Source organism: Cuculus canorus, chromosome 21 (assembly GCF_017976375.1).
Source record: "Cuculus canorus isolate bCucCan1 chromosome 21, bCucCan1.pri, whole genome shotgun sequence".
Classification (NCBI taxonomy): Eukaryota; Metazoa; Chordata; class Aves; order Cuculiformes; family Cuculidae; genus Cuculus; species Cuculus canorus.
Genome location: NC_071421.1, coordinates 2,654,628 through 2,669,507, shown reverse-complemented (window position 1 = coordinate 2,669,507; position 14,880 = coordinate 2,654,628). Strand labels below are relative to the sequence as shown.

Sequence of the window (14,880 nt, the reverse complement as noted above, 5' to 3'; positions counted from 1 at the left end):
GGGTGTTTACGTTTTATTCAAGGAATTTTTGCCCTTGTGCAGAAACAGAACATTGCAGGCAGTTCTGCAACGCGCAGGATGATGTTAATACTCTCTGCTAGGTACTTGTGGCCCTGGACTGTTAGACAACAATGCCGAGTCCTTGACTTATGTTTGTATTTTTAATGCTTCTGATGCCTAAAAGGAAGCTTTAAAAATGATACTGGAATATTAGAGGGACAAAAAATAGAAGATGCTCATTGGTGGCAAAATAGTCATCCTACTTGGGACTCAAGGATTTTGTCAACAAGGACAAATAATGCGTATAATGCAAAGAAAAGCCTCCTGAAAGTGTCCTGTCAATTTTCTGTACTCTTTTTCAACTTAAAATGCCTGCCTCGTTCCTGCAGAAGCAGAGGAGAGAGAACCCAGTTTCTGCAAAACACCTGGGAACAGAGAGGAGGCATTCTGACTCTTTGTTACATGTTCTGGTTTCAGGGGCTTGTCACTTAAATCCCAGGTTGGTAACCTGCCAGAATAAGGCCTGGTCTAGCATTTCTCTGCCTAACTTGGCTCTTAAATCATGCTGTTTTTTCCTGTCTCAAAGATCCATGTGGCTTAAATAGATGTCCCTAAATGTCAACGGTGTAGAAAAAGCTAGAGTTACATATACACTAAATAAGAAAATGTCAAAGGGAAGACTCATACTTGCAATATTTTATTTGATGCTTTTAAAAAAGAAATCTTGGAACATGACAGTGTTTGCTTTTAATTCTAATTTTGAAGAAGAAGAAATTAGGGTTGACAGTCATATAAATTATTAGTATAATGCAGATTGCATGCAAGTTTAATTTCAGGATGTTAATGCATTTCTGCAACAGGAAAGGCTAACTTAGTCTCTTGGGTTTTAAACAATATTTTTTCTAAGCCTTAATAAGACAGAATTCTGTTTGCTCTTAGTTACTGTGTTTCTGACTTCCTGCCAAGATAAGAGATGAATGAGGCTTCTGATGCTTTTGTGTGTACTGATCCATCTCTAGTTTTGGGGGGAAATTCAGCAAATTATTTGCTGATAACTGAGAACTTTGTGCTTTTCACCATTAAATGAGCTCTGCTTAGGATCTGTTGGTCTGATAAGATATGGACTCTGGATAAGTCCTTGTAGTTTTTCTAATGTGTCTTTTGCTAGCGGGGTTGGTTCTGAGACAAAACAACCTCCTGGTTTTGGTCAGTACAGATGCTGCAGAGCTCTGGGTTTATGGGCAAGGTTCCCTGGCTGTCCAGGAAATCTGGACTAACTCCGCTACTTCTCCTCAGAAATTTGATGAATTGCTGCAGCTCGCTTCAAAGGGCCAACACACAAATGTAGACATGTTGGTGAAAGATGTGTATGGAGGTGCCTACCAGACCCTGGGGCTGAGTGGAAATCTGATAGCTAGCAGCTTCGGGAAATCTACCACAGCGGATAAAGGTATTGGTATAAAAAAGATCTACCCGCAATTTGCTATACCGTTAATACTTTATATTGCCTGTCAGCATGGATTTGCTGCTTGTGCTAGCTTCCTGTCAGCACTTAAATGGATGTAAAATAGTTGCCAGCTTTGTCAGCATAAACATATCTTCCCTTATCCATTTCCCTGTTATGCACATGGGCCGAGATGGGACAGGGAGCGCTGCTTGAGTGGCTTCAGTTATTTGGAGCTGTTGTTTGAAACTAATGAGGAGAAGAGTGCGACTATCTCCTTATTGCCCTTAGGAATCTGATGTTTCCGACAAGAAGAGCTGGAAAATAACCACCAGTCCTCGTCATGATCTTGCCTACGTGTTTTGCCTGCACAATATTTTATTGATTAAAACTATTATCTAGTACTGCTTTACAAGTAGACATTCAGATTATCAGCTTGAGATTGCGTAAAGCTAGGCAAACAACAAAAACAACTGTCTAGTTAGCCCTGTGTTAATTCATTCCTGGTCTTCTTGGTCCAGAAAAAGACCTATGGCAGTGATTTACCATAATTTGCAGTATTATAATAAAATGCAGTGCATCTCTGGTCAAGGTGGCTGGATGAACCATCATCTGTGCTTCCTAGAGGGAAGAAATAGAGTTCTTGCCATTTGCTGTTGACCTTTCAAGCACTTTTCTTTCAAGTGATATTTCACAGAGGCTTAGTGTTTTTTTTCAGGGCATCTTCAGTCGAATACACTTTCCTTGGTTGAAGTGCTTATTTATAAAAGATTTCGGAGGGCGGGCAGGGGGGAACACCTTTCTTCTGCACACAAAGAGACTGGTCAAAGGCCTCTGTTCTATCTCCAGCTGTAGGCTAACTGTTAGTAGAATACAGTCCACCTGAGCATTCTTCAGCCTGTTTACTTTGCCTCACTGTTTCTTTCCTTTAAGAATTTTCCAAAGAAGATATGGCAAAAAGTTTACTGCATATGATCAGCAATGACATTGGTCAACTCGCCTGCCTCTATGCCAAACTCCATAACTTAGATAAAATATACTTTGGAGGCTTCTTTATTCGGGGTCACCCTGTCACCATGCGCACAATTACCTACAGCATCAACTTCTTCTCCAAGGTAATGAAAACAGAGATTTTCATAATAGCAAAGTCACATATTTAGTTGTCTTTCTAGGTTGCTGGGAGGCTTTAATAAATGAATTTGCACACAAAGTAGGCTTAGAGCGCTGCTGTGTAGATAGGTAAGGCAGGGCTCTAAAGACCTATTGTGGGAGGGATAAAATAAATGTGAATTGCCTGGGAGTTCCATCCAGCCTTTCTTTCTTTCCCTTCCTCCCTCTCTCTCTTTATTATTATTATTTGATTGACAGTCTGTTCTTGTAGCTGCCAAGTAATGAGTTCTCACTATTTTCTTACATAGCTGCCGTTGTTATTCAATTCCTCTTGCTGACTTGCATCTATTTCTTTTCACCCCTAGGCTATGCAATTGGGATTGTTCTGCTGAGATAGCAGTTAGATCAGTAGTGGGGTGTTTTTTGTTGTTTGTTTTTTGTTCAAAAAGAAAAAACCCAAAACAACCAAGCTGTAGTTCTTTTCAGTTTTTGAAGCTGTGGAAAGCACTGAAGATTTTCCCCTAGAGAAACAGTCAAGTCCAAAAGCTCACATAATGATTGTTATAAGTAGATTAGTTTCTGCACTTGGGCAGTTTCATAGAGTAGATGACAATTTTTTTTTTCTCATCGCAATGCTTCAGCTTCAGGCAAGAGACTCCTGTATGCCGCTTTTTTTCCCTTTTATTTCATCATTGCAGTCCCTGTCTGCAAAACTTGGAGTTTTTAGAAAACTATTGCAAAACTACAGCTTTAGGTTTTGTAAGAATAGCTTTATTAGTAATTTGAATCCAAATATCACTCTGAATTGTAGCTGATATTTATTACAGCTGACCTCGGTGATAACTTTTCATATGGTCGCTGCTGCAGATACAGGTCATTTTCGTTTAGAGAAGGCAGTGCCTTACCCAGCCTTGCCTGGCTAAAGCTAAAGGGCCCTGCTGCTAGGAAGGAGGGTTTCTTAGTCTCCCTAGCATTCATTTATTGTATTAACAATTAAACTGATTTGATGGGGAAAATGCTGGCCTATGGGTAATTACAGAGTGTTTTACTGTATGGTATTGGATGTTGAAAATGTCATGAAATAAAGATAACAAGTGATTTCTTGAATGAGTTGGATGCAGTGACACACACCTTGGTGACACAGATCAGGTGACCTCCTAGTTCCAGCCTATTCAAGCAAGAGGAGTTGAATATTCATGGCATGATGCCACGTTTTCTTCTAGTGAAGGCACTGGCTTCCCTCTGCCTCTGTGGTTGGGCAGGCTTAGATTACACACTACTTCTGCATGGGTTTTTTTCCACCCCCAGCTGTTTAGTAATTGTGGGATGATGTGTGCAAGCAGATCCTCCTGAAGCTGTTTCAGGAGCACCATTAAAGTTACTGAATATGTTGGGCTGTAGCAGAAATGAATATTACCATCTTCTAGTTGTTTCTATTAAATTTAAGTGTAAAACTAGTGACAAAGAAGTACCTATTAGCCACCAGGGACCATCCAATTGCAATGTTTCATATTGTGGCAGGGAGAGGTTCAGGCATTGTTCCTGAGACATGAAGGCTACCTGGGAGCCATTGGGGCATTTTTAAAAGGAGCTGAACAAGACAGTAAGTACAGCGCTGCTCTGTTCTGTATATGCTGTGTTCTGAAATGTCAGTGTAATGTCCAAGTTTCTCTTAAGAGGCTGCATGTGAGTCATTGCCTAAATAAATACGTTTAGCACTAATAAACACAGATGCTGGGCTTTGGTTTGATATATTCTGGCAGGGACATCTTAATTTCTCACTGCTTTTCCTGCGCACCTGTGAGAAGCCAGCAGGATTGGACTCTTCTCTTTTCTGCATTTCTGCAAAGATCGGTCATAAAAAAAAAATCAGACTGGGGAAATGGTCTCGGAGAGCTTTCCCCCTATTTAAGAGGCCTGCTTCTGAGTTCAGTTAATGTACTGAAGAAGACCAGCATCTCAAAATGGTGTTTGTTTGAGAGTGAAAAGCCTCACAGGCATTTATGAAGGATGAGACACTTCTGTCTGGCATTCTTGGGGTATAGGGTGCTTTAATTGAATTCTGCCTTTTCTTGTTGATGCACTAGCAAACCATTCAGTAAGTCAGTTAGAGTAGCACAGATAAGGATAGTAATGGCACTTAATTTTAGTAAATACCAAATATACCTCAGAGTAATGGATGTGGAATTCTTTTCATACCCATTTTATAGATACAAGCAAGGAAACGGTTACTGAGGAATTACAGACATTGCTTCTGCAGCACGTACTGTACATCTGAACTTGTTTAAACATTGTCTTAAACAAAATTCCTAGAAGTAACTTTAGTGTTTGTGTGAATCTTACATTGTGCTTCGAGATTTTGGTAATTATATTTTGTTAATAATCAAATAGATTTAGAAATAAGTTATCTCTAGGATCAGTGACAGTGCTTCGAAGGCATGCTGGTTATCGCACTTACGAACAAAGAAAGCGGGTTAAAAAAGGATAGATTTTAGGACTTTAGTTGCTTTATGTCTCATTCAAGTCAAAGCTCTTTAGAGCTAAGTCGTTCACTGAGTGTTTAAAACATCTCTTGTGGGGGTTAGAGGGAAAGGTTATGTTAGTTTATAAAAAGAAGGAAAAATGGCTTTTGTGGTGAAGCGTCTTCTCTGAGGGGATGCGAACTCTAGATCACTCGTGGGAGTATTTTCAGTTGTATTTTCAGATTATGTGTGTCTCTGTCTTTCTCTTTTCTAGATCCAAATCAGTATAGCTGGGGAGAGAATTATGCTGGGAGCTCTGGTCTTATGAGCACATCGCCTGACGTTTACCCTATGCAGAGAACGAGGAGTGGTACAGTACGTGGTTCTCTTTTCTAGAACTAAGAGCCTTCTCCTAGTCATGGTGATTTGAAAATAGATGATTATTCTCAAGCTAACTACTTCTTGACCGCGAGAGTCCTGTTTGCCAAAGGAAGTGTCTAATACATTGTCTCATGTCACGTGTGATATCTTGTCTTGTGTGATGGTTTCATGTTACATCACATAAGAACAGATTTTGGCTGCTACTTTGTCTTATTCTCCTTCATGAAAGCAGAGTCGGGAACACTGATCTTTCTCTGAAGTAGCTGGATTTTGCTGCGGTTGAAATACAGTGCTTCAGAATTTTTGAATGTGATGTTCCACTGTCTTTAAGCAGCGTTTATTTACTCCCTATGAGAAGAGCAATTTGTAGTGGGGCAGAAGAGCATAAGCCCAGTCATCTCTTAAATACACTGACAATGCAGTAGTTCTGCTTTCACAGTGAAATGGACATAGAGTAAGCAATCAGGAAATACATTTAGGTCCTTAAACTATTCTAATTGTGCATCTTTACTTAGTCTCTACATTCCCAGGCTGTGCACATTGCAATGCGATTACAAAGTTGTAGACAATAAATGTGCACGGGTTTTTTTAGATGCAAGAAATAAGGCACAGTTAATGTTCAGAGCTCTGTAGCTCCACACCTCTCACATGAATTTGATCGCTATCCTTAGAAATTCGGTTCTAAGCATTGCTTCCACGAGGTGTAAGGAAAGGTTTTGGAGGCTTAATCAGAACTGTAAAAGGAAGTTGTGAAGCAGTGCAGCAACATTTCTGTCATGGAATTGTTTGGGTTGGAAGGGACCTTAAAGATTATCCAGTTCCACCTGCTATGGGCAGGGACACCTTGCACTGGATCAGGGGCTTAAAGCCCCATCCAGCCAGGCCATGAACACCTCCAGGGTTAGGGCAGCCACAATTGCTTTACAAATAAGGAAGGAAAATAATAAAATAGAGGCCCTAGAGTAAGTTCTCAACATGAAATTTGATAATGTCTATCTGTAGGGTAGACAGGGATAAATACTCCCTGCGGAGCAGTGGACTACTTATGGCATACACTCTAATCTAGTTGTCTGCAACTTTATCAGTCTGAACTCTGTAGCCTTTGTTCTAGTTTAGTTTGTTGTGAATCAATTTCCGAGTAGGTTCTAATCAATATTTCCTTTTTTACCTAGTTTGACATGCTGGAAATGGACAGGTTGGAGAGACCGCTTGTGAACCTACCACTGCTGAAAGACCCATCCACCTATATTCCAGACACTGTTGATCTCACAGATGATGCCATGGCCAGAAAATACTGGCTCACCTGCTTTGAGGAGGCACTGGATGGGGTAAACATCATAAAACAATTACATGTATGAATGATGCAAATACTTAGCAAATAAGTCTTCTGTGGACCAGGGTGTTTATTCTGCAAATTCTACTTGATGTGTCAAAACTATACTGTGTAGGTACAGCCCCTCTTTCCCTGTTAACAGAAGCATCGGGCTTTGTCCCAGTCTCTCAGAAGCATTCGATACCTTCAAAGGCAGAAGGATTCTTCTCCTGTGGTGCTTTTTTTCTTTATACAGAGCTGGCAAGCAGGATGGTTACGCAAAGACTAAAACTGCAAAGGCCAAAGATAGTTGCATTGTTCTGACTTTTGGGAGCAGTCCTGACTGCCACTTTGCATTCGAAGAGCATGATTTAATCAGACATGAATTATGTTTTCTGCGTTGTGAAACCGATTCAGTTGTTGCATGCAAGTACTTAAGAGCTGTGTATACTTTGTAAGCAAATCCAACTCAAACTTCATGAGTGTGTGTCAGGAGGAAAAAGGCTGGGAAAAACAGGGGCAACACATTGATTTGACCTTTCCCTAGTAAAGAAAAAAGAGCACAAGGCATTGATGTGGATTGTTGAATTTCTGCCTGTTTCTCCTTTTGTTTTGTGTGTGGGTTTGTTGCGTTTCCCCCCTTCTCTAAGTAATTAGAACTTAACTTCCACACTGCATTTCCAGAAACACAAACTTTAAATCTTCTGGGAAGAAAGGAGATATTTAGAATTATTCTTTGGTGGTTGGATCAAAGGAAAGCTGGAAGATACTGTGTGGGAAGGACTAGATAGCATGCAGGGTCTGAAGAGTGGAGCAGATGGAGGGGTTATTTTTCAGACTGAACTTCCAGTCATGCAGAGGAAGAATTCATTTGGTAACTTTCAGTCTTGCCTGATTTCTCTACCAGGTGGCAAAGCGTGCTGCAGCCAGTCAGCCAGACTCTGTTGACGCACCGGAGAGAGCAGAGAAGTTCCGACAGAAATACTGGAATAAGCTCCAGACACTCAGGCAGCAGCCTTTGTAAGTGTCTTTATTTTCCCTTTTTCATCACTTTCTGCTTCTGTTGAGCAGAGCAAATGAAATGCTAGGTTATAAAGCAGAGCAAACTGAAAGCTAAGTAGACTGAAGGCTATTCCAAGTCCAGACATCAGGTCCTCTGCACAGAACTTTTGGTTCTCGTATGTTGGAATTTAACAGAAAAATTAAATCTCAGCAGAAGATGCATTATTAAAAATTGTTACATGGTTATTAAAACTGATAGCTTGTTAATTCACATATTTGGCTTTGCTCAGAACATTTTCCCTTTCTGTATTTAAATAAACCAATTTACAATTTAGAGACAGTGTTTAGCACTTGTGACGCAGAGACTTTTAACCTAAATGCTGGGCAGTATACTGTGACTTGCAGAGGAAACGGAAGAAATTAACAACTTTTCTGTTTGAAGTGGTTGATCTCTTTTTCTCCCCTTCTCCCTTTCTAAAGTGCATATGGTACCTTAACAGTCAGAAGCCTTTTGGATACAAGGGAACACTGTTTAAATGAGTTCAATTTTCCGGATCCGTATTCGAAGGTAAGTTGTTCTTGCTTTGCAGGGTGGACAACATGTAAGTTCAAGACATTTTTTCTGTACTCTGGAACTTTGTGTAAGTGATGGCTTAGGGGGGAGAGATGAGTAACTGGCTCCCTTGCAGCAGTTATAACCAGTCGGCGGTTGTCACCAAGGAGAAACGTCAGTGGGTTACAGGATATAAAGCCTTGGACCTCTTAACTTGCTCATGGCGAGGATAACGCTAACCAAAACTATTACCAGCTTCAGTTGTCTGGTACTTCTGAGAAATGAATTGACTGTGTCAGTCCTGGTCCTGATGAGCATGTGGTGCCTGTCATCAGGCACTGCTGTAACTTGTTCCTTCAGTAAGAAGATATTTCCTTCAGTTTAGAACAGAGGAAACTGCATGGAGAAGCCTGCACTTCTGAGTATGGATCACTTCACAGGCGACCTAAGAATTTCCATTTTGAGGACAGTCAGTTTATTTCCCTTTATACCAAGGCTCCTACTGCCATCTGGCAGACTTGAAGTTTTGTCTTTTTCTTCCCCTCCTCATTCTCATAATTCTCTTCATGGCTGGAGTGCACACAAATGCATAACCTCTAGCTCCTGAAAGGATTTGTTGCCATTGTGCCGCTCTCTACTCCTTGTATTTCACTCTGTAAGGTGATGTGGTTGGGGGAGAGGATGTGGGGAGTCAGTGTTTCTTGAAAGAAACTTTCTGTAGGTCTGTTCCTCCCCACTTGTCTGTGGGGGCATATAAACAATAGCAGTGCCAGTGTCTGGTTTCTTTTGTATGGCTGTTAATATATTCCTACCAAATACAGTGAAGGTTCTCCCGAGCTCTGTTGTCAGATGCTTCCTTCACTCGGAGAGAAGTAAAAAATACGCAAGGTGGCTTTTGCTTCTATTTGCTTTTTGGTGATCCAGACAAGATATTACCCAGAGCAGATGTGGGTGTAAAGATGTTACCCAGTATCACTTTTAAATTCTTTAAGGTCACTAGCTCTGTAACACTGATCTCCATGGAGCCAGAAGCAGAGAAAAAGAGTCAGGAGCTTCTGAACGTCTGGGATGATGAAACTCTTGACACAAAAGTCACAAACGGGAGAAGATTTTTTTGTAGAACTGCTAGTGGCAAGCCTTCTCCTGGAATTACTTGGAGATTGAGGGATTGTGGTGCCACTAAAGTTTCATGTGTGTCCACTCTCCCATTTCCCAATCTACTCGAGATTTATCGCACCTCTAACTTGAGGAAAAATTCATTTGGGGGATACAGATCCTATCCTAGCACTAATGAAGCTTTCTGTTAGAATCCCAGGAAACTCTTTTCTTGTTGATACTAAGCATGCTGATAACAGTAACTTGTTGGTCCATTAGAGGCCATGAACGTAGAGGAGAATGCTTGAACGTGGTCTTGGGACTGAGACAACCAATGATGGGTAAGAAATTTTTGTCTATAAATCCAATGTTTCATGTCTTACAGGTAAAGCAGAAAGAAAATGGCATAGCCTTAAAATGTTTTCAAAGCGTAATCGAATCTTTGGATTCATTAGGCTGGGAGGAGAGGCAGTTTGCTCTGGTGAAAGGACTTCTTGCGGGGAATGTCTTTGACTGGGGAGCAAAAGCAGTCTCAGAGTAGGTGTTAAATATTTTAAAAGCACCCTTTTTAAGATACAGAATATCCAATTGTTCTTTTTAATAAAAGAATAAAGTGCACCAATCTAACTGTAGTTTATATTTCACTGTAATTAAATGTTGGTTGTTAATTTACAAGCCTTGTTGTGGTAAGGGGAAGTTTACTTTTCCACCCTTTAAATTTGCCAGAGATGTCGCTGTGAATGTTTCAGTTAAGTGATAGAGCATTTAATATTCTAGCCTGGCTGCTTTGCTTGTAGTGTTATTAGCTCTGCTTTGGGGTTGTGTGGCACCATGTTCCTGGAATAGAAACATGTTTTTCTGCATCCTCCAGCTGTCCCAATAGCACAGTGGGCTGTAAGTTAGGTCAAGTGGTCTCTTTTTGATGACTAAATACTAATTATTTTTGATTAGCGTACATTTTTTGTTACCATTTGGAGTGCTTTTCTCTTTTTATCCTGTCAGCTACCATGAATTCCTTTTAATGCTAAACAGCCTTGACATATTTGTTTTTTCAATTCTAGAATTTTCTTTCTGTGGGGCTGATAATACTTTCCTATGCATACAGCCAGTAGCAGTAGCTTTCAAAACGTTTATCTCATTATTTTAATTCCCTTTTTCCACACATATGCAACTTTAAATAAACTTGCAGATCAACCTTCAAATTAGATTTTGTAAAGCACTGTTTTACCTTGCAGGTATTTTAGATCATGACTACATTTTATGGTGGCCTACAGACCAAAAGCATGTCTTTTTTTGCCCATAGTCTTGTGCCTGCGAACGTTTGCATATTGCCCAAACCTTTTTCCTTTAGCCTAAGAACCCTGTTTTAATGTACATCAAAGCCTTTTGTTTTTAACATAACCACAGAGTATCTGTTTCTCAGTTGTTAGACCTGTCCCCACTCCCCATCATAACCAATGCAATAAAATCGCTGACCGGCTTCTAAAGAAATGCTTGAATCCTGCTTATGTGAGATCACATTGCTTAACTGTGTACTCTTTCTTTCTCTTCTGATGCAGTGTTCTGGAATCTGAGCCCCAATTTGGATTTGAAGAAGCCAAGTCAAAACTACAAGGTATAGGGAGATCTGTGGTGGTGGTTGGAACTGGGTGTTGTATTAATATGAGAGCGAAGAGAGAGTGTGAATGTGTTTGTTGTGGCAGTTCTGCTGCCCACATGACAAGAAGTCATTAGCACTGGCTGGGCTCACCTGAAGTACAGGCTGCAGTGTCAGTGGATTGTTTCTGTTTGTGCTCCAAAGGAGCTGAAACCAAAACCCTCTCTGCTCCAGAGATTCAGAATATTTGCCCATACTATTTTCTGTAACTGTTCTAACCTTGTCCAGGAGGTGGTGTCCTGGGAGGTAAAACACCATCCACAGTAACCAACTTCTGTGACTCCATTGAAAAGTCTGTTTCAAGACTGCTGTAATTGAGCTATTCTCATAATTAAGAGCACAGGAGCAATATGAATCTACAAGTTTAATATGCAGAACCTGAGTTCAAACGCTTTAATCCTGAAGCATCTGTAAAGAGGCACCCCATGCTTTTCCTAATATACAGAATTGCTCTTTGCCTAAAAGAAACACTAACAGGGTTTTGTCTGTGATGCAGAACGTCCCTGGCTGGAAGATTCCTACAGTCAGTGGCTGGAGCGACTGAAGGTATGACTACCATCATTACTAATCACCGAGTCATTAAACACGAACCATCAAACCACCCTGTTAATCTCAGGGTTTTAACGGATTTAACAACTCTGCTCAGGCAACTCAAAATACATTCTGTTCACACAGCACCAGTAAATCAGCAGCTTTACCATAAAGAAAGGAATAAAAGGAATTAGTCTGATACTTCATTACTTACTGAGCTTCTTAGCTGAATTTCTTCAGAAACTGCAGCATGTGGAACCCAGCTGCTTTCAGAGCCGCTCCACAGTGACCACCTTGTGTCCCTACTTTCTCAGGGCACTTATTTATATACAAAGAGGCCCACGATTCAGAAACTCAGGCCCAAATGCAGTGTTTGGATTGCTCCTCAACTTAAGTAGCCAACCTACAAATGGCATTAGTTGAGGAGCTTGCTGAAAGTGATTAACATCAATTAGCAAAGCCTTTTAGCCCTGTGTGATCTCTATTACTGTTTAATTAAGGTTAATTGAAAAGCTCTGTTTCTTTGTAAATCTCTATGCTGGAAATGATGACAGCCAAAAGGTTTGGTATGAGTGGACTATTGCAAATCATTACGCATTACACCTTAAACTGTCAGCTAATCCTTTGTAATTGATAATTAAGGAACTTCAAGCAGCATTCTGACAGTTTTGTATTAGGAATTAACCACTGATAACTGTAAAAATCCTTCTGCTGGCATGAACCAGAGTCAATGAAGTTTCATAACATCAGTTCTAGTACAAATGAAAAGGTTAATGGAGAAGAGGAAATATCTTTTCCTTTTAGGATGTCACTGCCCTTTCCTGGCAGAAGGGAATCCTCTTCACCCTACAGCTTCCTAGCTTAAAACAGCCACAAAGGTAGGTTTACCCTGATAACCAGCACGTTCAGGCAGGCAGCTGCCCATGCTGTAGCTCCTGTTTTAGAGTGATATTCTCCAGCTGCGTGGTGTAACAAACCCCTAGGCATGATCTAGTCTCCAAACAGGAGGATTATAGGCCTTAACTCCCACTATCGGAAGCCTCTGAAGGCTGTTCCTGTTCAGAGGTGCCGGAGTTCAGTGTGTCTGTAATTGGCAGAGGGAGGTTTGGTTAATGGAGTCTGAAAGACCCATCTCAAACCAAGCAAAGTACTTAAAGGCTGTTTTAAATCACTGTGCAAAACCAGCGTTAGGGAAACAGATTTCTGCTGAGGTAGAAGGTAGGTGATGTTCTGACAAGTTATGCTGCTAATGGATAACCAAAATTGCCCATCACTTAAGGCTATAAAATATGGGGTATTAAAGTGAGTAGCTCTAAATAACAAACTATTCCCTGAAATGAATTGTGAACTCAATCCTGAATACATTGGTTTTCTCTTACAGGAAGGTCCCCCTCATAAATGTGCCTTAATTTTCGCAGATAACAGTGGAATAGACATAATTTTAGGAGTCTTTCCTTTTGTCAGAGAGCTCCTTTCTAGAGGGACAGAGGTAAGTGGTTTTCATTGTGAATTCACGGTGTAATAGTGAATTTCAGTGCTGGTAACTGGTTGAAAGGGTTATTAAATACCTACCAGCTGTGCAGCTTACCAGACTGACTCCTAATAACTACATTTGGGATGTCCAAATCCCTGGAAGGCCAAAGTCCAGCTTTAAGTAGACTGGGAAAGGTAGCAAAGCAAAGTCAAGCCTCTCTCAGCCCCAAGTTTGCTGAACAAGGGTCTGTAATGTCAAAGACCTGAACCAGGAAGGAGAACGAGGCGAGGGAGAACGAGGCATAGGCCTCCAGCTTTTCCCTTCGCATTTCCTTTATTGTAAAAGACAGGCAATGGTGATTTAAACAAACAAGCAGCTCTAGCAGCATTATGGACTGCGTTAATTAGTGAACTCTTCTGACATCTCTACCTCAGGTCATATTGGCTTGTAACTCTGGCCCTGCCCTAAATGATGTCACCTACAGCGAGTCCCTGATTGTCGCTGAACGGATAGCAGCGATGGATCCCGTTATTCAGTAAGCTCTAACATGTTCATGATGGGTCATACGATACAGAAGAGGAAGAAGCAACTTCCTCATTACATACTGGGCTCATAATTAACTGCTTATTGGAATCTGCAACCCACAAGATAAGGTGGATCATTTACTGTCATTAAAGTGAAAAATTTAGAAATCAGATCTTTGTTAAACATCCATAACTTATTTCTTGTCTGTTTCCCTGATGAGCACTCAAGCTACTAAAATAGAAATTTTCTATGTTAAAAATAGAGGAAAATGGCTCCGCTTCCTATATAGGGCATCATCTATATTAGCTGACCAAGTAATCCTTTTGCTCAAGGAAACAGTATGTTTCTTGGCAAAGTCCTAGCAGGAAAAGAAGCCTTTGGAAAGAATACTTAGATATCCTTTCTCATCTGGCTTCTTACCAGATTCACCTGACGCTGTTGAGGTCACTGTGTAACTTTTGTCTCTTTAATTAAATAAAGATCTGCACTGAGGGAAGAGAAACTGCTCTTGGTTCAGACCGGTTCAAGTTCTCCGTGTCTGGATCTCAGGTATGTTGGCACCTTAGGTACCATGTGCATGTGCACTAAAACATGTGTGTGGCCAAGAAATCCACTCGACTATAAGAAGTATTCCATGTAGTTAACCTATTTATTTTTAATGAGTTTCTGTGTTGGAGACAGAACTTACCTGTGTTTTCTGGGAAATCCCAATTCTGCATGCATTTAATGAAGCTTTTAAAGCTATGTTTCAATGTAATTTCCTTTGATTTAATTGTTCCTTTCTTGGCATCAGTAATTCCATATCCCGCCACGTTTTATCTAGATGATGAAGCCCTTAGGACAGCCTGTCTCTCGTGGTAGCGCAGGTCAGGATGACCCTTTCTAAACCAGACCTCTCATTTCAGCCGTCTGGATAAAGGTTTGGCCGTGCTGGTCAGAGAGCGGAAGACAGACTTGGTTATCATCGAAGGCATGGGCCGGGCCATCCACACTAATTACTATGCGGCTTTGAAGTGCGAGAGCCTCAAGCTTGCTGTGATCAAAAACTCCTGGCTTGCCGATCGTCTCGGAGGGAAAATTTTCAGTGTCATTTTTAAGTATGAAGTGCCATGTAAATGATGAGGGGGAAGAGCAGCAGCAAAACGGACTTGCACTAGTTTTACTTTATCTGTAAAGAATGTATTTTTATTACAACAGGAAAAAGAGTTCACAGGAAATTCCATATTTATATTGTGCTTTTGTGACTTTAAAAGCAACAATATGATTCACTCTATAGTATACACACTCAAATATATATATGTATATCACTCATTGTTTATTTTGGTAAGTGTTTA

General features: G+C 40.6%; 1 protein-coding gene across 1 annotated transcript in view; it reads left to right on the top strand.

Moving 5' to 3' along the window:
- Window positions 1-14,853, top strand: part of PANK4 (pantothenate kinase 4 (inactive)) — a 21,608-nt gene extending 6,755 nt beyond the window's left edge. Inside the window, exons 6-19 of the mRNA XM_054086051.1 lie at window positions 1,297-1,450; window positions 2,378-2,559; window positions 4,076-4,157; window positions 5,291-5,391; window positions 6,570-6,725; window positions 7,617-7,729; window positions 8,192-8,279; window positions 9,745-9,896; window positions 10,919-10,974; window positions 11,513-11,562; window positions 12,929-13,036; window positions 13,456-13,556; window positions 14,027-14,095; window positions 14,452-14,853. Coding sequence (XP_053942026.1) covers window positions 1,297-1,450; window positions 2,378-2,559; window positions 4,076-4,157; window positions 5,291-5,391; window positions 6,570-6,725; window positions 7,617-7,729; window positions 8,192-8,279; window positions 9,745-9,896; window positions 10,919-10,974; window positions 11,513-11,562; window positions 12,929-13,036; window positions 13,456-13,556; window positions 14,027-14,095; window positions 14,452-14,665 — 1,626 coding nt within the window. The 3' untranslated portion in view covers window positions 14,666-14,853. The remainder of the gene's footprint in view (window positions 1-1,296; window positions 1,451-2,377; window positions 2,560-4,075; window positions 4,158-5,290; window positions 5,392-6,569; window positions 6,726-7,616; window positions 7,730-8,191; window positions 8,280-9,744; window positions 9,897-10,918; window positions 10,975-11,512; window positions 11,563-12,928; window positions 13,037-13,455; window positions 13,557-14,026; window positions 14,096-14,451) is intronic.
- Window positions 14,854-14,880: the final 27 nt, after the last annotated feature.